Source organism: Vigna unguiculata, chromosome 7 (genome assembly GCF_037176805.1).
Source record: "Vigna unguiculata cultivar grain cowpea cultivar isolate G323 ecotype 2 chromosome 7, ASM3717680v1, whole genome shotgun sequence".
Lineage (NCBI taxonomy): Eukaryota > Viridiplantae > Streptophyta > Magnoliopsida > Fabales > Fabaceae > Vigna > Vigna unguiculata.
This window is the reverse complement of record NC_140798.1, coordinates 47,079,044-47,104,789: the sequence shown is the minus strand read 5'-3', so window position 1 is coordinate 47,104,789 and position 25,746 is coordinate 47,079,044. Positions and strand designations below refer to the sequence as shown.

At 34.8% G+C, this 25,746-nt stretch overlaps 5 protein-coding genes across 6 annotated transcripts; 2 read left to right on the top strand and 3 right to left on the bottom strand.

Annotated features, from left to right (window-relative positions):
- Positions 1-1,682: 1,682 nt before the first annotated feature.
- Positions 1,683-6,185, bottom strand: PYRD (pyrimidine d). Its single transcript, XM_028078125.2, has 11 exons — positions 5,682-6,185; positions 5,331-5,413; positions 4,737-5,060; positions 4,290-4,545; positions 3,380-3,460; positions 3,180-3,287; positions 3,073-3,102; positions 2,827-2,964; positions 2,310-2,347; positions 2,092-2,191; positions 1,683-1,972 (listed from the first exon to the last, which is right to left on the bottom strand). The coding sequence occupies exons 1-11, from the start codon at positions 5,814-5,816 to the stop codon at positions 1,898-1,900; spliced, it is 1,368 nt and encodes a 455-aa protein (XP_027933926.1). The 5' UTR covers positions 5,817-6,185; the 3' UTR covers positions 1,683-1,897.
- An 889-nt stretch (positions 6,186-7,074) lies between these two features.
- LOC114190399 (large ribosomal subunit protein uL10-like) lies at positions 7,075-9,657 on the top strand. 2 transcript variants are annotated; one of them, XM_085675737.1, is made up of 4 exons: positions 7,075-7,233; positions 7,574-7,837; positions 7,959-8,027; positions 9,101-9,657. In XM_085675737.1, the coding sequence occupies exons 2-4, from the start codon at positions 7,592-7,594 to the stop codon at positions 9,350-9,352; spliced, it is 567 nt and encodes a 188-aa protein (XP_085531863.1). In that variant the 5' UTR covers positions 7,075-7,233; positions 7,574-7,591; the 3' UTR covers positions 9,353-9,657. The 2 variants fall into 2 exon arrangements, with proteins under 2 accessions (XP_085531863.1, XP_085531864.1); XM_085675738.1 differs by having other exon boundaries at positions 7,160-7,430.
- Positions 9,658-12,172: 2,515 nt separating this feature from the next.
- On the top strand, positions 12,173-17,809 carry LOC114191686 (anthranilate synthase alpha subunit 2, chloroplastic-like). The gene is made up of 11 exons (XM_028081030.2): positions 12,173-12,412; positions 12,489-12,670; positions 12,976-13,165; positions 13,659-13,810; positions 13,970-14,085; positions 14,215-14,461; positions 14,544-14,600; positions 14,815-14,967; positions 15,690-15,770; positions 17,118-17,204; positions 17,322-17,809. Exons 1-11 carry the CDS (start codon positions 12,286-12,288, stop codon positions 17,649-17,651), a joined length of 1,722 nt encoding a protein of 573 aa, XP_027936831.2. The 5' UTR covers positions 12,173-12,285; the 3' UTR covers positions 17,652-17,809.
- A 1,176-nt stretch (positions 17,810-18,985) lies between these two features.
- PFD5 (prefoldin 5) lies at positions 18,986-20,735 on the bottom strand. The gene is made up of 3 exons (XM_028078694.2): positions 20,346-20,735; positions 20,040-20,117; positions 18,986-19,277 (listed from the first exon to the last, which is right to left on the bottom strand). The coding sequence occupies exons 1-3, from the start codon at positions 20,634-20,636 to the stop codon at positions 19,194-19,196; spliced, it is 453 nt and encodes a 150-aa protein (XP_027934495.1). The 5' UTR covers positions 20,637-20,735; the 3' UTR covers positions 18,986-19,193.
- Positions 20,736-23,585: 2,850 nt separating this feature from the next.
- Positions 23,586-25,494, bottom strand: LOC114191815 (transcription factor TCP21-like). The gene has a single exon (XM_028081220.2). It carries the CDS (start codon positions 25,261-25,263, stop codon positions 24,508-24,510), a length of 756 nt encoding a protein of 251 aa, XP_027937021.1. The 5' UTR covers positions 25,264-25,494; the 3' UTR covers positions 23,586-24,507.
- Between the last annotated feature and the right edge of the window lie 252 nt (positions 25,495-25,746).

The following is a 25,746-nucleotide window of genomic DNA, read 5'->3' as shown; positions in this document are numbered from 1 at the left end:
AGAAATCACATTGTTTGATTAGATTAAACTAATTATGCCTCTTCATTTTTAAAGTTTGAAGACGAAATAATATATCAAAATTTATGACAAAAACAAATTATATTGGTGTACACACATGTATTATCGCGCCTATATGTATGTATTTTTTTAAATATATTTGATATTATGTTAGTTGGTGATGATAATGTAATGTTATTAAGTTAATATATAAAAAAATTATATTTATTAAAAATAAAGTGAAATATATAAGAAAAGATGAGATAATAACTGTCGATAGAGAAAAAGAGAAGAACAGAGATAAACAATTTTATAAAAAAACTTGTAAAAGTAACGATCAATTTTCAAAAATTTAATAAATAATTATATTTTAAAGAATAAAATTGGTATTTGAAATGTGGACAAAAGAAGAAATTATATATTGAAATATATTAAAAACATATCCAATTCAACTCATCCTAAAATCATCTATGCATAAATCTACGTAACAATTTGTGTTAAATTGTATTATCAACTTAAGATCTGTAGTATGAAGACAGAATAAACAAAAGGTAGAGGATATAAGAAATAGTATTTGTAATACAATCTGAGGAACTACAGAAACGATAGACCAAAAGCAAAAGGAGAATTAACATCCTCAACAAACATCATGTGAAAGCTCATCAATATCTTAAACAATAACACAAAAAATTGAACAAATCCATAAAGAATAATTATTGAGTGTGAGTTGAAAAGGAAAAGAATAGAAGGGAGACACAAGAAAGGTAGAATGTGGAATGATGATAAGGGCAATGTGGCCCAAAAGGAAAAAGCGAAGTTTCAATAATATTATAATGATAATGATTGGACATGAGAAACAGAGATTGTTACCAAGGTACGTTGGGGTGGAGGGAGTCAAAGCACGATAAGGATATTTGAATTGGTGCCGTCAGATTTCGATTTCTGGTTCTGTGATCAAGTTAGGGTTTCTTTAAACCATCTTCTTCACCTTTCAAATTTGTTAAGATGCAACGCACCTTTATTTTTTATGGTGCATTTTGTTTATAACTTTTAAGTTCTCTTTTCTCATATACTTCATTTTTATTCACTGTAACTTATTATTAATAAAATAAAATAACAGAATAAAAATGAGACACAGTGGAACTAATACACTTGTATTTCCACCACAAAATGGCAGCTGAATAATGAATAATAACACAGAAATGTATCATGACAGAAAACCACTTGATCATTAATGGGTTTAACCAACAAAAAGTACTTCTCTACGATGCGGTGGTTTATTGTCAAATAATTGCTCTAAATAAACACTTGTTTCAATAATCCTTGACAAAACCCAAATCTGGTATAAATTAAGCAACCTTGAATAAATGATTTTGCAGTTTCAGCGTTGCCAAGACAGTAGTAATCCTAAAACCGATATTCAAACTGTGAATCGCGGAACAGTTTTAAAGAATCATAATTTTGCATCAAATAATAAGATTCAGATAAAAAAAATTATTTCATATACATTATTGAGATGATATACAATGTTCAATGTAAACAATTTAAACTATAAATAGTTAAAATAACTAAAGCACAAATTCATATAAAACAAGATTATCAATTATTTATAAGTTTGTGAATAATTAGTGCATGCATTCAATATATGAGAGATAAATAAAGGTGAAATAGTCAACAAGGATAAATTACCCAGAATTCTTCAAATTCCTTTTTATTTGAATTTTTTTCAGGACAACTGCTGAAAAAAGTAAAAACACGCGAATTCTTGAACCAAATGGGTAATACGAATTACATGTACTTGATTCATGTGTCGTAAGGTACAAAACTGTTTAAAGTTCATCTTATGATACCAACCGATAAAACTATGTTTGCAGCATAGGATTGTGATGTGTGATAAAAGTCACCTACAATCTGCACCAACTGCATCAAGAATGGATTTGAAACCATCCCTTTCCAGGCATGCTGCTAATTCAGTCTGAAACCAATTGAATGAGAATTTCAGTTGCATATACCGAGTGATGGGAGTTCTTAACCATAATCTGAGGAATAGAAGCACGAGAACTTGAGTGAATACACATTAGTTTTGGTACATACCTTTATCTGAGGAATAAGTGCAGGTCCCCCATAAGCAAATGCAGTATAGAGCTGAACTAGAGTTGCCCCAGCTCGTATTTTCTTGTATGCATCTTCCCCACTAAATTAATATAAAAGCTCAGACAAATTTTGTATAACTCATTTTATTCTAAATCATAAAAAAATATACTGCAGACAACTAGACATCAACTATACTAATAAGTGAACATGAAATTTACCTGCTAATGCCGCCACAACCAATCAAAGGAATCTTGCCCTGGTATACACGAAATAACAGGGTCAAGTTGTTAAGCCTGAATAACATATACGAGAAAAGCATGACAAAGAACAGTTCAAAAATATAAGAGCTCTAATGATTTTGAGATGCATCAGCGAGATGGCTATGAGGGAAAACAAATCAACGAGATGCCATCATGCCACACTGTACTACACAGAATTCAACCAAGTGCTGCTTGTCACAGCCTCATAGGTATTTGCAGGTCATATTATTATGTGATAGTATGCACATGCCAAATCTATAATTAAAATTGAAAATAATTAACAGCAAAAGGAACTTAAAGATTTGATCATGTTCTGAGTATTTTCAATGCTGCAGCCGTGGATTAGCATCAACAAAAACTATATTGCTTGCATAATCCATAGTAATTGCACGCATTACAGACATGGGATATTGTACACAAGTAAGCTGTAGCTCACTATAATTTACAAATAACACAGCAAAATCAACAGACTTACCCTTGTCAAGATATACATCTCCTTCAAGATTTCAGTAGAGAGATTGAAGAGAGGCTTCCCACTCAAGCCACCAGCTTCTGAAGCCAGTGGACTTTTACTGACAGGATCTGGTCTTGAAATGGTTGTGTTTGATACAATCTAGAAACAATAAATAAATAGAGCAAATGAAGTAAAGATTGTAAAATTAGAAGCTTTAAGTTCATTCAGTGGCAACTAATTGAAATTAGTAATGGAGCAAAGAGATACCAGTCCATCCAAGTGAAGAGCCAAGGCAACCTGTAATCAATGCGAAAACTGTTATACAGTGAGAGAATGTGAAAATAGGAGAAAGGCAATAATATGCACATGCTTACTGCGGCAATATCTTCAAGGTCTTCTTTTGACAAATCTGGCGCAATTTTTACCAACAACGGAGGTGGGCCCTCCTCACCCCACTGCATTTCATCACGAGCAGCCTGAACCTTCATAAAAGGAAAAATTTGCGAGAGTCAATCCCCCAAGTATGCAACACAAAAAATGCATGGAAGATTCACATCCTAATTCCAAATTCTACCTTCTTAACAAGGTCCTTGAGTTGCTTTCTTCCTTGAAGCATGCGCAATCCAGGGGTATTGGGCGATGAAACATTAATTACCTAAAAAAGAATATATTAAGAACATTAAACAACAGAACAGTGTGACAAGCATTTGTCCCACAAATTTATAGTAGGCCACAGAAATGACTGGTTAAAAGAAATTGGAATTGTCCTTTTCCATCTATTTCCATATAGACACATGCTTCCCCTTCCCTGTTGACTATGCCCAGTCCCTGATAATTTAACTCTCATCCATTCAGCTTCTCCTACATGACTTATCTCACCTTTCTAAACTAGGGAATTGGTAAAGGATATGGAAAACCTCTTGACAAGAACAAGGAGATTTGAGCAGGCAGTAAAGGCAATGATCCTGGATATAAATCCTTGATTGCTTCAGTCATTAATAATAAACAACCACACTTCTTTCCTCAGAAAATAAAAAAAAAAAAATATTGTACAGAAACCTTATCTTTTAGCTTTTAAAAGCTGCAATTAACATAATTATGATAATGAACGATTATAAACCACAAACTGTAAAAGTTCATTTTTAATATATAGTATACACAAGCTCAAGCACAATTTAATAAGCATAGGATTGTAATCTTTTTTTTAACTTTTTTTTAAAAAAAGGTATGGCATACATGCCAAACCTAAAACAAAAAAGGAAAGGCCACACAAACTACCATCAATGCATCTATCTATCTAGCTGCATGAAAAAAGTTACAAAACATGTTAGAGTTTAGACTTGAAAGGAGTACAGTTTATTAAAATTTGCACCCAGTCTTACCATGATAAACTACAGTCTACAAGGTTGTCCACCTTTCCTTTCTTTTCTATAATATATATATATATATATATATATATATATATATAAGAAAATACTACTTACCAAATAATCAGCATATTGAGACAATGTATGAACTCCTTGAACATAGTCCGCTGCAGCATCTTCACTTGTCTTGTTCTTTCCAAGATTGACACCAAGGATGCCAGGGCCAGCTTTTCCACCTTGTTTGACTTCACTGTTAGAAGAAGGTGAAGTGCTTGAAGTTTCATCTAGTTTCCTCTTACCGTGCTGAGCGCCCAGCCTCTTTGCAACAGCAACAATTCCCTCACTATTAAAGCCACATCTATTTATTACAGCCCTGCACGTTAAATAAATCAGTCTTAGGAAACGTAGACAACATAAGCAAATTTCAAAGAAAGTCCATTTTATAGTATCAATAACCTTCTGCGGTGTATAGAGGTGATTGGAGAAGTAAAACGGAAAATATAAAACAGATTCAAACTGTTAATCAGAAGCAGCAGAGCAAAGAAACAAAATGTAAACTCTTACCCTTCATTTCGCAACCTAAAGATCCGAGGTTTAGGATTGCCCTCCTGGGGAACAGGAGTAACAGAGCCTACCTCCACAAAGCCAAAGCCCAAACCAAGCAAACCATCAACAGCCTCAGCGTTTTTATCAAAACCTGCAGCAAGGCCTACTGGGTTGGAGAATTTTCTTCCCCAAACTTCTAGCCCTAAGATTGGTACGTCGGGCCTCTTCTCCCTCGGAACCCAACCACGAGCTGCAGCTGAGACACCCAAGTTGTGGGCAAACTCAGGATCCAACAATGCGAAAAAAGGATTCACGAGTTTTGTTGCGGAGAATAACCATCCACTGCAAAAAAGATAACTCAAAATCGGGATCATTCATTTCCGAGATATGCATTTCCTTTTCAAACAAGGCATCAAGCATTTATTTTCTGGTGAAACCACTAAAAAATTGTTTTCTATAATAATACATCCGCAGCTTACCTAGAGTAAAAGCATAAGAGAACATGAGTGTTTTTTTTTTCCTCGTGAAAAATAAGTAATATAAGACATCAAATACACAATTAGAGGGGCAAAAGAAAAATGCGTTCAGCGCTCAAACTCCCAAATGAAGTACCAGAAAGTAGCTTCATCCACTGTACTCACATAAGCTCCACCAGCTATAACTAGACCTATGGCAGCTCCCGTCAATAACCTTCCCTGCAAATAAATAATCAGTGAGTGCACTAAGCTACACACACCACAAAAAGTTACATGCACGTACAACCCACAAACTTAATCGAACATCACACACATTCCATACAAGATCTTTCAACACATTAAATTTCGAAATCACACTATATACCCGCATTTGCAAACTGCAGCCTACTAAATGAAACGAGCATCTACCAACCTCAAAAACGAATCAACACAACAATGCATAATGTCGAACACCATACATACACTCAAAGGGAATGAGAATACGCACCTTCTTGGAATAGTGACCGATCTTGGGAGCACTTTCACGCGCAGAAGAAAAACATCTGACTGCAGAAAGCTGGTTCGGCACTACCCTTTTGAGAATAACATCTCTCAGCAACTTTCTAGAAGACCATGCGGCCATGAGTTCAAGAAAATCGCAAGAACCTTCAAAGAAACGTAACTTCAACGCGATGTTCGGGAAAGGGATTCGGTAACGAAACGCTTATGATTCGGAAAGCACAAAATCTTCGAACAATGATATGTTGAGTAAGGGTGGTGGTAACAAGGGATGTACAAGAATGTGTTGCAAGCTGGTGCTTGGAACTGCAATGGGTAGTAAGCAAAAGTCAAAGCTGAGAGTAGTTTGTGGATTTTGAACGGAAGCGGTGTGTGCCAAAGCGAGGTCGGAAACAGGAATGTGGAGGCTCCGGCAGCGGCGGAGCCGTCGTCAGTGAAGGTCCGATGTTTGGGAAAAAAGACGCAGTCACACACAAAGGTGATTTCCTTTCAGGTTGACGCTTCAAGTTGAAAGAACTTTGGAGCTACTGATGTATGTCTTGTTGGGCTCAGATTTGAAGCCCAAAAACAAGTGTGTAGATACCTACTACTATTCGCAGCATGCATTTTAACTTTCACACCTCCTTCAACTCTTTTGTTGTACAAGAACATTTTTTTTTCTTCTTAACATACAACACATATAAGTGCATTAATTGTGTGTTTTTCCTTAAACTATTTAGTTATTGTGAATTACATTGATAAAACATGTAATCCTTACACTAAAAATATACATTTATTAGACTATTAATAATAGAAGTTACTATAATTGGTTGGAAATTAATCTATAACATCACGAGTAGTGAAGTTTTTTTTTTTTTTTATAAATTGAGATTATATACATGTAAGGAAATATATAATAATTTACGTATTGCTTAACCTTGTTCTTACCATGATCTTGAAATAAATTCAAATTCATATATTATTAATTAAATTATTCAGTTCCTACTTTATAAGTGTTCGTAATAAGGTTTTTGTTCCTTGTATATGGAACCTGAAACAATACTATTTTTTTTAGATGAATTGAATACTCAGTTATAATAAAAATGTGAAACGATGGATAAGATAGAATTTTATAAAATGATCCATTTTTAAAAATATTTTCTTAGCGGATCAAGACGAATCACTGAAATATTTTCATCCAATTCACTATGACTGAAATTAAAATTTATCAAATCTATTATGATACAAATTATAAATTAGTCGATCTATTTCAAAATGACACACTAGTAACATCGTGAATTACCCTTTCTTCAAGAGGAGGCATTTAAAATAACTTCCTTTAAAATATAAACTATTTAAACTATAATCAGATAAATTACTCATAAAATATAATCAAATAAAATTATTTTTTCTAAAACAAAAAATTAGATATCTGAGTTTGATGATTCCGTTATTATCTGAGCGACGAAAGCTTCCACGAGCAGAGGAAGAGTTGTAATAAACGACGGGAAGGAACCCTAATTCGCGAGTAGAGGAGGAGGAGAAGAAGAACCCTAATCACAGTGAGTTTTTGTTTATTTTTCGCACACCAAAACGCAATTGATGGCGTCGTTTTCTACTAAAAAAATTACCCCTCTCAACTCGACAACTCCATTGCAAACTGACGAGTTTGGCCGAGCTTATTGAGTTCATGACGAGTCCACGATTTTGCTTCAAAAACGAGTTTGTTTACGATTTAACCTGGACTACGATTAAGCTCGTACGAATCCAAATTTTTCTTACAATGCTAGTATAATTTTTTACATTGCTAATTACGATTTTTAAAAGTTGCTTGTTGTCCTTAGCTAAATAGTGCTATGTGATGAAATTTTTGACAATGGTGAGCCCACTCGTTTTTTATAGCTATAGTGATCAACAGCAATGGCGGGGAAATTGGCAAAGGCAGCTTATGATGCAAAGATGTTGAAGCTTCTGAGAGAGTACAGTCAGGTGCTAGTGGTTTCATCTGACAATGTGGGTTCAAACCAGCTTCAGGGCATACGGAGGGGACTCCATGCTGATTCGGTTGTGGTGATGGGAAAGAACTCTTTGATGAAACGGTCTATCATCATGGATGCTCAGAAGACTGGCAACAAGGCCTTCCTTAACCTTGTCCCCCTTCTTGTGGTAACTTTGCTTCCTTGTTTTGGTGTGTCTTGTACCAGAAAATAATTTTTATAGTAAAAGTGAAGCAATTTCATGAAATTTTGAAGACAGCTTTAATATTTAAGTTTGTTTCCTTGATCAGGGAAATGTGGCATTAATTTTCACCAAAGGTGACATAAGGGAGGTCAGCGAACAGATTGCCAAGTACAAGGTCAAGTAACATGGTTTGTTTATTTTATGTTCAATAATATTCTAAATCACTGCTATGTAAGTGTGAGGTACCTGTGTGTAATAAGCTGAAAAGGAATGTCTGTTATTGTAATTTATCCGTTTTCAATCTTTCCACAGTATCTATGTAACTATGTTTAAGTAATGGCAATTTTTACCGCACAGCTGATAGTTAAGCTTATGCAAACAACTTACACATACACATCAAAAAAGAGAAAAATTGTGTTAATTGTAACTACTGTGTATGTCTCTTGGGAGTTATCCTTTAGCCTTTTATTGCAGTCCATGCAGGAAAATGTCTTTGGACAAGCAAAAACTGAGACCCCTGTCTTTGTATGGCATACCTGCGATTGTTTTTGCCATTTTTCTGAGTTGATTGTCTAAGTGAGATTATCAACCACAATTAGGTTATTTGCTTAGGAGTTATGTAAGAGAGAAGCCATGTTATTACAGCTTAGTTTAGTTTAGTTTTGTATGTTGCTAAGTTCACATACTAGGATTCTGCTAGTTGGTTCACCAGAAAGAGTCCTTCATACATTGCATCATCGAAGATGTATATGTAAAACTGTTCTATCTTGAATGTATACGCATTAGTTTTTAATTTCCTTTCGGTCTCATTCAATTTCTCGGAATATGGGAAATAGAGGGTGAGACAGGCATTGATCTTCTGTCATTGTTTGTTGGTTCTACTGTATATTCTACTCTTTAAGACTTAGCTACATCATTTGCACCACTTCTGTTTTCAAGTTGGATGAGTTTTCTTCATGCTGCAGCAAATAAACTTTTTAGTAATGTTCAATGTGTCCAAAATTTTGATGTGACAGTGCCATGCTTTGCATTAGGACTTAACATTATGTTAAATAATCTTTTATTTAGTACTTAGTAGCACATGATGGAGATCTCAGATTTTTTCTCTCTTTATTTGACTAACCTTCTAACATAATCACATTAACATTAGTCATTTGCACATTTGGAAGATTTGCTTTTTGATCAAGGAACTTATTATAGAAGGCTTCCTGATCAAAGGCCTTATGTTTTCATTATTTATTTCTGCAGGTTGTTCAACCTATTCTAATGTGCCCCAAGTATATGTCACATGACACATACCAGAATTGTTCCTATATGCAATCTGGACAGTTACCTTTGGGCCTCACATGTTGTAATCAGCAGCAGTCTTCGCAGGTTTCTGAGCCTTTTCTTGTGTGCTCAAAATTCCAGCCACACCAACATTGTTTCATGATGAGATCAAGGCAGTTCCTGATGACAAGTATATGGTCTCCTCTTCTCCTTTTGGCTGGCAACTTGTGACATCGACGAAGTATTTTGATTTGGATCACATGGTTTGTATTACTCCTTTCTTTGCGCGCTGTTGGCTTTCAAACTCTATTTAGTTGTATTCTCCCGTTTCAGGGGATGATGGAAAATGAAATGATTTTGACCAGGGTTTCAATTTGATAACTGAGATTTCTAGTACGTAGATTCTTAGTTCGCCCAGGAATTTTATCTTCTTTTTGAATAAGAATATGACAGCATATTTGTTATCTTCATGATAATTAATTTATCTCCTGAGTACAGCTCCTTGTGACGGTCTATAAGCGTCACTATTTTCACAATTTCAGAATCTTTTACTTGATTTTTATCATGTTGATTTCTCAGTATGATTTCATCCTTTCAAGTCAGAGACGTTAACAAATATATTGTTAGTTAGGCGACTTAATTACGATTGTGCCCTTCATCTTGTTGTGATGTTTTAATGTGTTAAAAAAATATTTTTATGATCAATATAAAATAATCCTATAATTAATATAAAATAATAAATTTTATTATTATTTTGGTTGTCAAAATAATAGTGAAGCATTGTCATCACCTACGTTAATGGTGATGACTATGAAAGTTCCTTAATTAATGGAAGTGACATTGATAATATCATTTTATATAAAGAATCATTTGTCATTCTATATTAATCATAAAATTTTACATTTTTAACATGCAGATAAATAAATAATATATAATATAAGACTATTTGCACAACACTTATTACTTGGTAAAGAAAAAAATAAATATAATATTATTCTTTTGTTGCTTGTCATAATATACCGCGTCTTTAATATTGGGATATCTTTGTCAAGATACAATGAACCATGGGACTGCAAGGACCTGCAAGTACTTAGAGACTAAAGTCGGTAATAGAGAAATATGTGGTATTTTTAGTATTAGCAAAGAGATAAATATTCCTTTTAGTGACACATACTCATCTTTATATATATATATATATATATATATATATATATATATATATATATATATATATATATATATATATATATATATATATATATATTTCTCATCGACTATCTTTATAAGCGTTTAGGTTATTTCTTAAACGCTGATGAATACTCTGTTATAATTCTTGTAATGTTAATAACGATTACTATTGTCTTTTCAAAGCTAACATGTCTTGGTTTGAGATGTTCTCGTCTCACTCCCTTAGTTGGTGGAGATGTATCAAATGATTTTGGCTGAAATGTATCATATTTTGTATCTAAAGTTAAAAGAAATTATTGATCGAATGTATTAGATTTATATTGGTTGAGATGTATAAAATATTTCAAAAGGAAAGAAGGAAAGAGTTTGAAAAACAATTATATATTTAACCTATATGTACCACACTATTTGACCGAGATGTACAAGCCCAATATGATATATTATTAGGTCTTAAGATTTTTTTATTAAGTTGAAATATGCAAATCCTACGTGATACATTAACCGGTATTGTAACCTTTTTTTATTAGGTAAAAATATCCTACGCAATACATCTTATATATAAAAGTTAATTACTCATAAATACAGTTTCTCACCGATTATTTTACAAGTGTGGTTTATTACCGATATACACATAAGTCAAAATCTATTCAAAAATATTGTTTGTCGAAGTAAAATGAATTTTAAAATCTAAATATTAAATTTAGAAAAATAAACTGATGTACTCAAATTAAAAAAGCTTAATTATCACTAGATATAAATGTAAATATACTATTTTACTCAATAAATTAAAAGATAAATAATAAAATATAAAGAGAGAAAGAAAGAAAAAAGAAAACAACAAGACTAAAACTAAAAATATAAATGATTTAGTTTAAGTGGCTTTTCTCACCCAAATCCTTTCGGCGATGCATTTTTTACATGTGTTTTATTTCCAAGTATGGATATTTTGTCGGCAAGAAAGTGTTGATGATCATTTACTGGAAATATCTCTCACGTCACTGGTCAACATAAAGAGAAGAAAATTTTTAAAAGGAAAAAAATGTGATTTAATATATTATTTTTACGCACTTCTGTCTATTATTTATATATTTTGTATTTTTCTTCCATCAAACATATTTTATTTATCACCTATTCTTATTTTAAGAACTTATTGTCATTAAATATGCCTGTCTTTTACTTACAAAAAGAAAACACGAGTACATTACACTGAAAAAAGTAGTAGATTTTTTTAGACATTGTTTCTGTTATTTTAAAATAAAATAATGATATTTTAATTAATTTTTTTTTAATTTTTTTTAACTCATCATTTTAATTATTATTAGATTATTTCATTACATTACTAAAAAAAATTAAAATATCAAAATAAATAATTGAAAAATATTGAAATAATAAATTAAAGGGTCAAATATGTTTTTAGTCCTTGACTTTGATCCAAAATTGAAATTCGTCCCTGTCCGAAATTTTAATACATTGTAGTCTCTAAACTTTAAAAAATGGATGAATATTGTCCTTTTAACTCAATTATGTTAACCTTTTTTGAGGTGTCAAACGCATTTTTTAGTAGATATTGAATCAGGAATGTGTAAAACAGTGTATATAACTCCAATACTAATATAAAATACGTTTGACATATAAAAAAAATAATATAATTAGATTAAAAAATTATATTCATTTATTTTAAAATTTAGAGATAAAAATGTATATATATTTCATACAAAATCAAATTTTAATATCAAAATTTTGAATCGAAGGACTAAGACCCTAAATTAGAACGGATAAAATATTTTTTTTAAAGTGAATTGAAAAGTTAGGGCAGTAGAGGGTCGACGAGTGAGACTCACCGCACACGACAAGTGTGACTCACCACACACGACTAGTGTGACTCACCACACTAAACAGTAACACTCACTGCTAACTCTTATTGACTCTTCTTGCTCTCTGGGCCATCGCATTTGCATCTGCATTGGCATGTAGCAATGGCGACTGTTAGTTATTCAGCCCTAACTCTCGCGAACGCCGCTTATCGAACCACCGCCGTCTCCAGATCCGGTTGGAGTCACCGTCCACTCACCGTCAAATGCACTGCTCAATCTCTCTCGCCAGGTTATTATCTGTTCCTACTTCGCTCTCCCTTTTAATATCACTTTCTGCTGCTTCATCCACTTTTTCTTTGCTTCAGCTGACAACGCCGAGAAGTTTCTCGAAGCTTCCAAGAAGGGGAACGTTATTCCCCTATACCGCTGCATATTCTCCGACCACCTCACTCCAGTGCTCGCTTACCGGTGTCTCGTTAAGGAGGACGACAGAGATGCTCCTAGTTTTCTCTTTGAATCGGTGGATCCAGGACAATTTTCAAGCATTGTGAGAACGCAATTTTTATTTATTTATTTCAGCTTTTTAGTAACTTATGCTGATAGTTCCCGAAGTTTTGTGAGGTTTTGCGAGATCGAACACACTTTTGCTGTTTTTTTTAAACGTTTTCATTAACATCCGATGGAAGGTATTTGGTGTGATGCTTTTCGGATGAGGTCAGTGTAGTAGTTGAAGAAGTGGAGAGTTTTGTGCAGTCATGCAAAAATTCTGGCAGTGCTGGTGTAACTTTTTTTTTTTTTTTGAGTCTGTGAATGTGTTGGACTGTCTGCTTAGTCTGTGTTGATATTGATTAGGGGCGGTACAGTGTGGTGGGAGCACAGCCGTGTATGGAGATTGTGGCGAAAGAGAATGTGGTTACTGTTATGGACCACATGGAAGGGCGCAGGAGTGAGGAAATTGCAGAGGATCCACTGGTGATTCCTCGAAGGATCATGGAGAAGTGGCGGCCTCAACTCATTGATGAACTTCCTGAAGCGTTCTGTGGCATGTGAAATCGACTTCTCATCCTAATTACCATTTCGTTATGAATTTATTTTCTACATGCTGCGACTGTAAACATATTTAACATGAAATTATTGCTGGTATATTTTTCTTAATCTATCTATGATAAAAGTTGGCGAACTTTCCATACATAACAGATTGTGATTGAACGATAACGTAAAACCAATCCTTTATGCAGTCAATACATATACTATTTACTCTCTTTTGTTAGATTTTCTGATTAGATTATAGTCTGCTACCAACACGGTGGTTGTGTGTAGGCAGCCACACTGATCATCGGCTAACTTGTTTATTTTTGTTCACTTTTTTTTTAATTTTATTTATTTGGAATGGGTATATTGTGCAAAAAGATTTGTGGTTGATTTTTGTTTCTACACTAAGGATTCTTTTGCTTGCTTCGAATGTTGAGATGAAAAATGGATATGTACGAGCTTCCTGATGTGTTTTTGACCATGCTCTGTTTTCTTATTGGCAGGTGGTTGGATAGGGTATTTCTCTTATGATACAATGCGCTATGTAGAAAAGAAGAAACTTCCATTTTCTAATGCCCCAGTAGATGACAGAAACCTTCCTGATATTCATCTGGGCCTTTATGATAATGTTATTGTGTTTGATCATGTTGAAAAGGTACTGCTATGAGTGTAATTGATGCTTCTAAGAAAGTCATGCTGATCAATATATCCACGCTCACTGTCTTGGTCCTGGAAAACATTTCTATTTTCTATTTTATTTGATTTTGATTGGCTCGGAAAGCACATGTGATTTCTTAGACTTGGTTCTATCCAGAGAGCATACGTGATTCATTGGGTTCGGTTAGATCGATATTCTTCTGCTCAGGAGGCCCTCAGTGATGGAAGGAACCAGCTGGAAACTCTTGTATCTCGGGTGCATGATATAATCACGTGAGTGTTCTGTTATCCCCCAATTTGTTTTCTTATTATTGGCTTGACCTTTCAAATTAAGCTAAAGGATGGCTGATTTTGGTGGTTGAGTTTAATTTCAGTATCTGCTATTATAATTGTCAATTTCAGCCCAAAGCTGGTAGCAGGTTCGATCAAGTTACACACTCATCTCTTTGGTCCTAAACTGGAGACCTCAAATATGACAAATGAGGAATACAAGAGGGCAGTATTGCAGGCTAAAGAGCACATACTGGCTGGTGATATTTTTCAAATTGTACTAAGTCAACGTTTTGAACGGAGAACTTTTGCAGATCCATTTGAAGTCTACAGAGCATTGCGGATTGTTAATCCTAGTCCATATATGACTTATTTACAGGTTTGCCAGTTTCTTGTCATTATCATTGTATTATTTAGTTTGCATTCAAAAGTTAACTTGTTGAAATATATACTGGTGTCAGGCCAGAGGGAGTATTTTGGTTGCGTCAAGTCCAGAAATTCTTACACGGGTGAAGAAGGTATCCTTGTGCGATAAGACTCCAATAACTGGCTTTACCGGTTAATTTTCTTTCTCCAAAATATCAATACTATTAACAAATGCTTATAGTTGGGCTTGCCTTGTTCGTTAACCCTTTTTAAGTTTCATAAATTTTTCTAAACTGGTCAATGTTGCTAACTTCATTACAAGTGTTGTTAAAGGTATTGATTGGCTTTTTGTATTCTTTTTGACAGAGGCACATCACCAACCGGCCCCTTGCTGGTACTGTTAGGAGAGGAAAAACACCCAAAGAAGATATCATGTTGGAGGAAGAACTTTTGAAGGATGAAAAGCAATGTGCAGAGCACGTAATGCTAGTTGATTTGGGGAGAAATGATGTTGGAAAGGTAAATTGTTTCAATTCCAGGCTTATTATCTTTTATATCATAGAGATTAAAGTCTTGCACTTTTAAGACTAAGGTTGCCAGGTAAACCCTTGATCTAATTCCAGATGTAAAAGGAATCTTTCAATTCAATATGATTTTGGAAAATGGTTCTGATAGAACTGGACCATAATATGTAAAAAATTATTTACTCATAATGATGCTTAATATTTTCGAACAATCAATTTCTGCACTGTTATCAACGTGATACTGAACAGAATCAAGCACAACACATCAGTACAACAGAGTAATGTCCTCTCTTCCTCCCAATTTTCTTGTAACAAAGTTCAACCAATTCCTACTAACTCCCCCAATCGCATTTTACTACTTAATATAATTAGTTATTATCACCAACGGTATCAGGTCCTAACTTGTAATTCCCTACGTCCTTGTTTTTCTACCTACATAAACCCTTTAAATTGAGGGACTCTATTGACAGTATTTTTTTTTTATTATTTATCTATTTTTAGCGTGCAAAGCAAACATGACTATCAGGCACCCTATTGAAGTAGTCAATGTTTCATAGCATTAACCTTATTGTAATGCCATGTTGCTATTTTAACAGATCTTTATATGCATTTACAGTTGCTTTGCAGTTGGGTAATTTATGATCATAACTATTTTTGAGCTTTTCAGTTGGGCTGTTTGTGTTTTAGCCATATGTTTAATGTAAGATGAATATGCAGGTCTCCAAACCCGGCTCTGTTCAAGTTGAAAAGCTCATGAATATCGAGCGCTATTCCCATGTTATGCACATAAGCTCAACTGTAAGTTCCAAGGATTTGAATCTTACGTGAGTGCAGTTCAAATTTTACATTGCTGACAATATTAACTAATATAAATGTTGGGAAGTAATACTCATCCTTGGCGGCTTTTCTATTTGACTTAATATCTTACACATAATTTAGAATTTTGGGTGTTTACACATGAAAATCTAACATTTTATTTTCTGATCTCTTCAATATTTCTGCTTTACTGGTTATTCTTATCAAATTGAAGAATAAACTGCCCCGAGTTTCCGATAATGTCAGATATAACAATATTTGTTTTACAATCACTTGCAGGGAAAGTGAATGTTTACTTCTCTTATACTGACTAATCACTTTCCAGTATTTAGTAAGAACTTTTAAAATCAAAAACTAGAAAAGCTGTGCCCATCTTTGTGTTTTCCCTTAATCAATGCTTATTGAAACCAACAGGCCCATGCTTACGCAGCATATATTTTTTCCAAAGAAATTATGACCAAGAGCTTATTTCGTGAGATGTTGAATATTAAGATTACTTTTAAAATTAGGTTACCATTTTTCAATGAAGAAAATTTTCCATATTCGGCGACTTTTTTAAGTAGAAAAGGGCAATATGACATCCTTCAGCATGTGACAGTATACGTCCATGAGTTTTCAATATATTGAGCTAAACAAATACATCACTAAGATTATTTGATATAACTACTTTGCTTTTTAAGTATTCATTATTAATATCAAATCTAAAGGGCAACAAGGCACGGGTTTCATTTATTGGAAATTTCATAAATCAACTGACTCGGAAGCTTTTGAATAGGATTTGCACCTGCTTTGCTTGGTTTGTTCGTTTGTAGTCTTGTGTGCATTATTTATAATTATACTATTTTTAAGAGTTAATGTTCTCTCCATTTTCTTACCTAGTCCCCAAGTATACAGAACTTCTTCAATACCCCATTTCTAATTCTGGAGTCTCCTTGAAGGTCAGCTCTTGTTAATATGGCCACTGGAGTGGTCATTACTTGTACATTAACTATAACAAGGACTTTTGTTTTCTCCTGATGTGTAAAATACGTTGTTAGTTAGAAGTGTTTAGTGTTTCTTTCTTAGGCATGTCTCTTCAGTCGACACCAAGATAAGCACAATACGCTGATTAAAAGTTTGTATTCTTTCAATGATTTTCCTTTTATCTTGCAGTTTTCGCACTTTCAGAAACATGAATGATATGCCGCCAGTAAGCTAGAGTGGCATTTGGTTTTACTTGATTCATTTTTGTTTTATGCCAGAGTCCAAATTCTGCTGTTTGGTTTGGCAGAAATGGATTTTTGGTGAAGCTTTCTCTGAGATGATGGTAAAGTAGACCTGTATTTGCAGGTCACTGGAGAGTTATTAGATAACTTAACAAGCTGGGATGCATTGCGTGCTGCTTTACCTGTTGGTACAGTTAGCGGAGCACCGAAGGTAAATTTTAGAACTCTTGAAGGTGGTAGCTTAGGTTAATGTAGTTTCTGTGCGAACATTATGTAAAGAAAGAACAATATAGGCTTGGTTGATTGGAGCTGGATTGTTGTAAAACAGGTAAAAGCGATGGAGTTGATTGATGAGTTGGAAGTGGCAAGACGGGGGCCATATAGCGGAGGATTTGGAGGCATATCTTTTAATGGCGATATGGACATAGCCCTTGCACTGAGGACCATAGTTTTCCCTACTAATGCTCGTTATGATACAATGTACTCTTACAAGGATCATAGGAACAAACGCAGAGAATGGGTTGCCCATCTCCAGGCTGGGGCGGGAATCGTTGCTGACAGTGATCCATCTGATGAGCAGAGAGAGTGCGAGAACAAAGCTGCAGCCCTTGCTCGTGCCATCGATCTTGCAGAATCTTCTTTTGTTAACAAACAATAATTTCGGTATGTTCATCGTAATTGGATATTCTTCACAATTGTAAAGGATTTTAGAACGTGGCATGGTGAATTCTGGATAATAATATCTTTAGAGTTGTGACAAGTGATGAACATAAGTTATTTTATAGAAAGTCTTTGGAGGAGTTTGTTTTTGCTTGAGTGCTGAGCATGAAATATTTATAAATATTTTTCGTTCTTTACCCAACAAGCACTTGCTTAGTAAGAGAATAATTTAATTCTTTCAAAAAAATTTAAATTCAAATTGATTTAAATTTTTAAATAAACAATATGCGGGATAATTTGAATTAAAAAATTTACAAGAATCTTAATTATTTAATATAGTGAAGACACGCATTTAGGCACTATTCACGTCTTTATTACATTAAAAATATATATAATTTTTAAACTTAATATTTGAAGTTACAGCCGTCATTTATCAGAAAAAAATTAGTTATCTAAAAATAAAAAAGCTATTTAATTATTTATTTTATTAATTAAATAAATAAAATTTATTTATTAAAGAGTAAAATTGTTCTATTAAAAGATGCCATCAAAATAATGTCAAATTGTATATCTCTACCACTAATGAAGTTTCGAAAATGTATATTCACATTTTTATTACCTAAAATATATATAATTTTGTAAAAGTAGTATTATAAAAATCATGTGACCTTTACTTTTTAAAAAGAAGGTTATTAATTACTTTGAAATAAAGACATTATTTCATTATTAATTTTAGAGTGAATAACTATATGATTTTTTATTAATCAAAAGATAAAATTAACTAATTAAGAGATGACAACAAAGAAAATTATCTCTTTGTATATGGTATAATTAAAAAAAAATCAAAATAAAAATTTATTCAATTTTTTTTATTAAATAAATATTAAATTCTATTTATTTATTAATAGACAAAATTATTAAATAAATAAATGACAGTGTAGATCATAGGACTTTAAACTTGTACAAAATAATATTGTGTTCTTTTTTTCGTAAAAATTTTAGAAAAAAAAACTTCAACAAAACAAAACTTATTTTGTCTTATATTTTCTGTCCTACAACCTATGAGGAGTTTTCTTCAAACATGCCTACGAGAGATTATATTTTGATCTTAAAAGCACCAAAATTCTATTAATGCAAGACCATAAAAACAAACTAAATGTTCATCCCAACCATCTCTTCTACTCATAAAAAGACAATATTTCTAAAGCTCATACTTCTCTTACTCCCAACCATGTCTTCTACTCATAAAAAGACAATATTTCTAAAGCACACCCTTCTCTTACTGCGCGTAATAATCAAGAAAAAACTGGGGTGAAACAAGAACACAGCAGAAAGGCCAACCATGAACACGTACTTCAACGACCTGCTCTAATACAAATTATGCAATTGAAACACCACTATTAAATTCCTAAATACCCTTAAAATTTCAATTCTCACTCATTGACTCCATTCCCTAAACACTTTCAACCAAATTAAAAGGTTTAAATAACATATAACATCACCCTTTGTATGGTACACTGGATCGGAAGAAGCACGACGTCTAGGACGAAGATGCTAATTGCTTCAATTTAGCCTGTAAAACAACCCCAGCTTCATCTGCCACGTTTTTCTTTTTTGATGCAACCTGCGGTGAGATTTGTACAAAATTCATTTTCCGTTTGGAGATAAAGGGAAAGGTGATATGAGAACTCTTCTTAACTTCATTTCAAAAAACACATTAACAAAAAGGATTGGCAGAATGCAGGTAAAAAATCTGTCACACAAATGTTAGATTGTGATACATTACAATATGACAACAATATATGCTGTACACAAATGCTACCAACACACTAATTCGGTAGGCTTTGAAGCCTTGATTGATGACTCTCCTATAGTTCTTGATAAATTACAACCAACTGTGGCAACAAGAAAAGAGTGTTATGTTGTATTTGTATAACAAGTTTATGTCAAAAGCATCCTTGCACTCACTTAAACCTGAACAAAATTCGCAACTCAACACGAGTCACAAGGTGGCTTCAAGATCTATTTGGATAAACCTTTTCATCTAAAAACAAAAACAGAACTTCACCTATGCACAAATTTTCAACCCATTAGATTATGATGGGTCACCATTGAAATGCTTTTCCCATCTGAAACACTGCCCCAGTTTATTTCAAGCCGTACTAAACCACCAAAGCTCGGCGAGGCCAAACCACAAAATTCAAGAAGAATTCTAGAAAATGCAGTACCCCACAAGCGTAATGGCAAAGAGTAACTATTTACCGCATATAAAAAAACATCAATAGATTTTAACAGCAATTCATGAACATCGATAGATTTTAATAGCAATTCATGACAGACAGTGCATCCAGACACAACAGCTTGCTATACGCAATAGGAAAGGTACCTCAACAAGTTGTTCAAAGTTTGATTTGAGCAGGTTGATTTTTCGCTCGCAATAATCTTTACCTTCCTCCATAGTTTTCTGCTCCCGCATAACACGCATAACAATCACAGTCAATGAACAAGCAAGTAACAAACTGCACAAAGCTCTCTCGGTAAATCCAATACATAAAACCTAAATGCGATACATACAACCTAAATTGAATACACAAAACCTAAGTGTCACAAATAAAACCTAAATGCGACACACAAAACCTAAATGCGAGACATAAAACCTAAAAGCGATAAATGTAGAAGCGCAAGGTTTGACCTCGATGAAGTATCCGGTGCCGACGTCGATCAAAACGTGGGTGGAGTCCTGGAGAGTGGCGGGGACGTAGAGGGAGGCGGTGAGTGGGACGAGGATTTGGCTGGCGGGAGGACGGACGGCGAGGTCGTTGAGGGCGGAGGAAGCGATCTCGAGGCGAGTGGTGGCGCTGCGAATATTGTTGAGACTGTCTTGCAGAAGATTCACTTCCAGATCGGTTTGTTCTTTCACCGCCTTCAACTGCTCCACGCTCATCCTCTCCAAACCCATCGAACCACTCTTCCAAGAACCCATCAAACTCTCTGTCTCGAATGCAACTCCTTCAATTCGATTCGATTTCGATGACGATTCGCAACACCTCAACTTCTTCCAGGTATTAATTATTATTTAGTGTGATAAATAATATTAGAGAAAAAACAAATTTCGTCTTAAAAGATATAATTTAAAGAAACTTTCTTTCTAAGAATTGTATTTTGAATATTGTATGTGTCATATTATCATTTCAATTTATCATAAATAAATATCTTTAAATTTAAATGAATTTAAAGAACTTTTTCATGATATCTTTTACGAATATAAATTTATTTAAGAAAACTATGAATTTACAATTGTTCTGGTTCGAAATTTAAGTATATAATATAGTTTAACTTATTAAAAACCATTTTAACCGATTAAAATTATCATATCAATATAAATAAGTTTCTTATTCTTTCTAAATATGAATTAAGTTAAACTTAAACATGCATCGAAAATTTTATTGAATTTTCTCAATAAAAATTGTCACAAAGATTATAAGTTAATCTTATTACGCTGAAAATTATCATTATTTATTTTCTTACATGGATCGTTAAAATCTGTTTTGTCATATTGATCTTGATTAGGCTTGTCATAGGTATTTTATTGTGAAGTAAAAAAGTTTAAAAGTTCACAGGTAGTGATAAAATATATGGTTCAAGAACTTCTTTTTTATTTTTTTTTTGCCAATTTTTCTTTTCACGATTCTAAAAAATGACACCCAGCCGAACAAACCAGAGGGAAAAGGCCAAGAAGAGTGAGCAAACAGAAACTGGATTTGGATACGGCCCACAACGCGTAACCCAATTAAACGGCCCTAAAAAAATGAATGTGGGTCCAGAATGAGTTTGCAAGTAAGTTCAAAAAGTCCATCATATGAGGTTTTAAATATGGTCCCAAATCATAACATGGTTTTTAACTTGTTTCACCCGACATTTAATTCCAGGGACCCATCAATTATTGGGAGCTGACCCTTCTGTTTAACAATAATTAAGAAAACATGTTGGCATCCTAAATTCGAAAACCCCACCAATAATCCATGCATACAAAAGTACAACAACATCAACAAAATCATCACTTCGGAACTTGAAGACAAATCCTTCCCTCTTCTTTTTTTCACTACTTTCCTCTCTTTTTCTCCCATCACAATATAACTATTTTCACACCCATTTTCATCATAAAATTACAAAACCATCTTTCACCAAAATACCAATGAGACCTAAATCCAATCATACGAGACATTGACATCACTCTCAACCCAAAATATTAAGTCAATAAATTTATAAGTTTTTATTCTTATATAATATTCTACTCTTATTTTTAACCAATATAAAATTTAGACTCAGACTTAAATTTCTAACAACATCTCACATGATTTCTAAATAATTCAACTACTGTTTTTTCTAAAATATTTAAACATCACTGTAATTTTCCTTCAAGTTCGTGATAGATCATGTTCAACAAACCTTGTGTGTGTGTTGTACTATCTTGTTATGTAGCAGTAAAGCCTGACATAATTAGTACACAACTAACGTTGAAATAATTATGTCACATAATGTTAGAACAGCTATTACAGAGCTAAGCTCGTTAATATATTCATTTTCTGTTCGTGTGTAAAAATGAAAATTTTATTATCGACTAAAAAACTTTTTTTCAGAAGTAAAAAATACATTTGTTAATTAATTGTTATGCACTGAAAAAGTGGTCACGTGCTTTTTATTATTTAAAAAACAGAGTATAAAACGACTAAAGACTTGCTCCACCATATCATACTCGTGCCCTGTGTAAATTTCATCAGAGATCCTCTGCAAGGCTGCACAACTTTCTTTCTCAACAAATAAAAAAATATATAAAATTTCACAGTCCTGCACCTGTAAATGATTGGTACAATTCTCTTAGTTACACTAATAGTTTGTAATGAAATTTATTTACCCTACACTTTAAGTGGAGAGATAAATGAGTATCCCACTTTCAGAAATTCCACTTGACTTGGTTTTTCAGAAAGGATTTCTACTCTTGGCTACATGACTTAAAACAGCTTATCAATATGTCAGGCATCTTATAAATCAAATATAACTGTGTCCAATTTCCCTTCAAATGGTCCTCAAATATGTCAGGCATCTTATAAATGAATTTTAAATTTGGAAGATATCTGAAACAGAATCCCCAAATTAGTTTATGAAAGAAAGAAAGAAAGAGATGAATGCTTCAGGTGATCCTTTTGGCACTTAAAAAAAAAACTAAGCTCTCTCAGCATTGTGTTAAATTTGTGTGCTGTGAAGCAGATAAGGCAGGGTGCAGAGGCACATGGAAGTTTGCAAGGGTGTGCAAATAAAAGTCAAAGACATAACAACCAGTTTAAATATGCCATTATTGAGATGCAACACATCAGCAAAATTTGAGTTTTTAATTTTTTTTTATGCATGTATATATATATCAGTAACAACCCCAGATTGAGTGTTGCATCAAATGCACCAACACTATCTTTTGTTTTCACCCTTGGTGAAAACATGAAAAACAGTGTGCATTAGACCTATGTGAGTAGATCTTTATTTCAAGACTTGAATACAGGCTGTACCTAACCTTATCTTTCCTTAAATACAGAAATAGCCAGAGTACAAGTTCCCAGAAAGAGTACGTGGAAATTACAAAAACTGGCAGAGAAACCAAAGATGCTCCAACGAAATCAAACATGGTGGTCAGTGGGCTTCACAACACCCAAATCAAATTTACTTCACTTCTGTAATACTATATTTATATTTATTTATTATATAGTGGCTTGGCCACACCAAGTTCAGAAGAAAAAGAGAAAAGAGGGGCCAATTTTGCTGCAGATTAAAGAACAGAAAGCACACTGAAACAAATACGGATTCAAAATTGAAACGTCATGCAACAAAACGAGTTGCAGAATACATGGAAACAAATAAAGTGACAAGAGAGGGAAAGAGGTAAAGAAAGAAACAGATGGGATTTTATTCACATCACTGGCACCCCAAAACAATCCACTTACATACAAGAAAACATTATTCTCACGCTGATCAATCTAAGAAATGGCTAAGAATTGAAGATAAAAAAAATCTCAAAACAGTAGTCATACGGAGTACAACCAGAGCTTTTTTCTTCTTCTTTTATCTTTCACACACACCAGTCACATCTGAAAACAACATAGACCATCAAGGGGCGTGAAAGTAGAGGAGATAGAGACAGAGCATAACTCACTACCACCAGCAGCTGCACCAATTTCACATTACCACCTTAAACTAACCTCAAAACATGTCACAATACCAACCCATGTTGGAATGTAAAGTAGGGTGCTCCAACAATCTGGGAGTGACGGTTGAATTTGGGAAACACAATCTTTTCACCTCAGAAACAAGCTTGCAAGCACTAAGAATTACTTACCTTAACTGCAACCACCACCAAACTTGTAGACCCAGTTAGTCAAAACTCAAAACCCACTACGCAAGTGAAACAGAAGCAACCATTTTCTTCAACTTGAACTTCTACCACCACAACAACATTACAAATTCAACCGCACTTCCACACCGACCAAGCTTCAACATTTCAGCATCACAACACCTCATTTTCCTCCCTCTCCTCCAACAAAAGCCCCAGAATCTAAAACAATTATCCAACTTTCTTAGCACCTAGTTAATTTTCCAAACAAGAAGCAGGAAGTAAAATAAAACCCTAATTGAATAATTTCTTAATCGATGGACTTCTCCACTCAAAACTAAGAGAAAAAAAACCTAACCCTAAGAATCTCCTGCTTCCCCACACACAACAAAGCAACAGCCACAACACGAGATTATATATATACCAAAAAACACCACCACCACCTTCCTCCACCACCACCGCCACCGTTACCCAATCAACGATGCTCGTCATCCCTCCGGCCAGAATTCCCAGGTCCGCCGGACAACGAGGCCAGCAAATTCAGATGTCCCGGAAGGTAATTCCCCACCCTAGCCGCCGACGCTTCTCCGATGGCCTGCTGCTGCTGACGTTGGTGATGAGCAAACAGAGACGCCTGCTGCTGCGACACCGACACGGCGGCGGGCTGCACGACCATTTCCGGAGCGGCGGCGAAGCTCCAAATTTGTCCGTAATCGGGGCGAGCAGGGAGGGCCCACAGTCCGGGCGGGGTAGAGGGGCCCACGAGGGAGGGGCCCACGGAAACGGCGTCGTCCTTGGAGGTGTCATCGTCGGTGCGTATGCGCTTGCCGAGGATGAAGGGCGTGGGAGCGAGGAGCTGCGGCTTGTGGTCGGAGGCGGAGGAAGGCGAGGAGAGGGAGGCGGAGTTGGCGGCGCGTACGGAGAGGGAAACAGAGGAGAAGCTGGCGGGCGTGGTGCCCGTGCCGGTGGCGGCGATGATGGAAGGCTCGGCCTGGCGCAGGAGCCACTCGATGGTCTGGCCGTCTGACTTGTGGCCAAGCTCCCGCGTTAGCTGGAAGACTCTGGCGGCGCAGATTATGGGCATTCGTATGCGGCGGCCGCGTCCGTCGACCTTGCTGTGGCGGTCCTTGGACGGCGGCTTCTTCACGGCCAGCGCCTGCGGCTGCTGGCGCTGCGGGTCAATGATTGCGGCGTTAGAGACGCCGTTAGTGTTGCCGTCAGAGGTTGACATGTGTGCGGTTTATGGTATATCTGTGTGTGTGTTATTGTATTGATTTTTGAGAGTGGGAATGAGAAAATGAAAAAGATGAGATTACAGTGAGTGAGTGTGTTTGAATGAAAGAGAAGAGTTTGATGAAAGAAGGAAGGAAGGAGGGGAACAGCCCTCTAATCATTGAGCGGCAGCAGCTGGTGGAGACAGGAGGAGGGCACATGGGTGCTGGGCTCCACCACTCCTCTTTCCCACGCGCCTTCCCTCACTCTCTCCCACCACCCTTTCCCTTTTACCACCCCCTCTTTTCATTTCTTCACCCCCCTTCTTCATTCTTCACATCAAAGCAAAACTTTGTCCCTTTGCGCACCGTTTTCACTTTCAGTATTTAACAAATGGGACACGCTCTGTTCACCAGAGTATAGGGTACCCAGAGAAGAGAACGCGCTGGGACCCACTCACCTTTATTTTTCATATTCTTTATTACTTTAGTTTTATCAAATA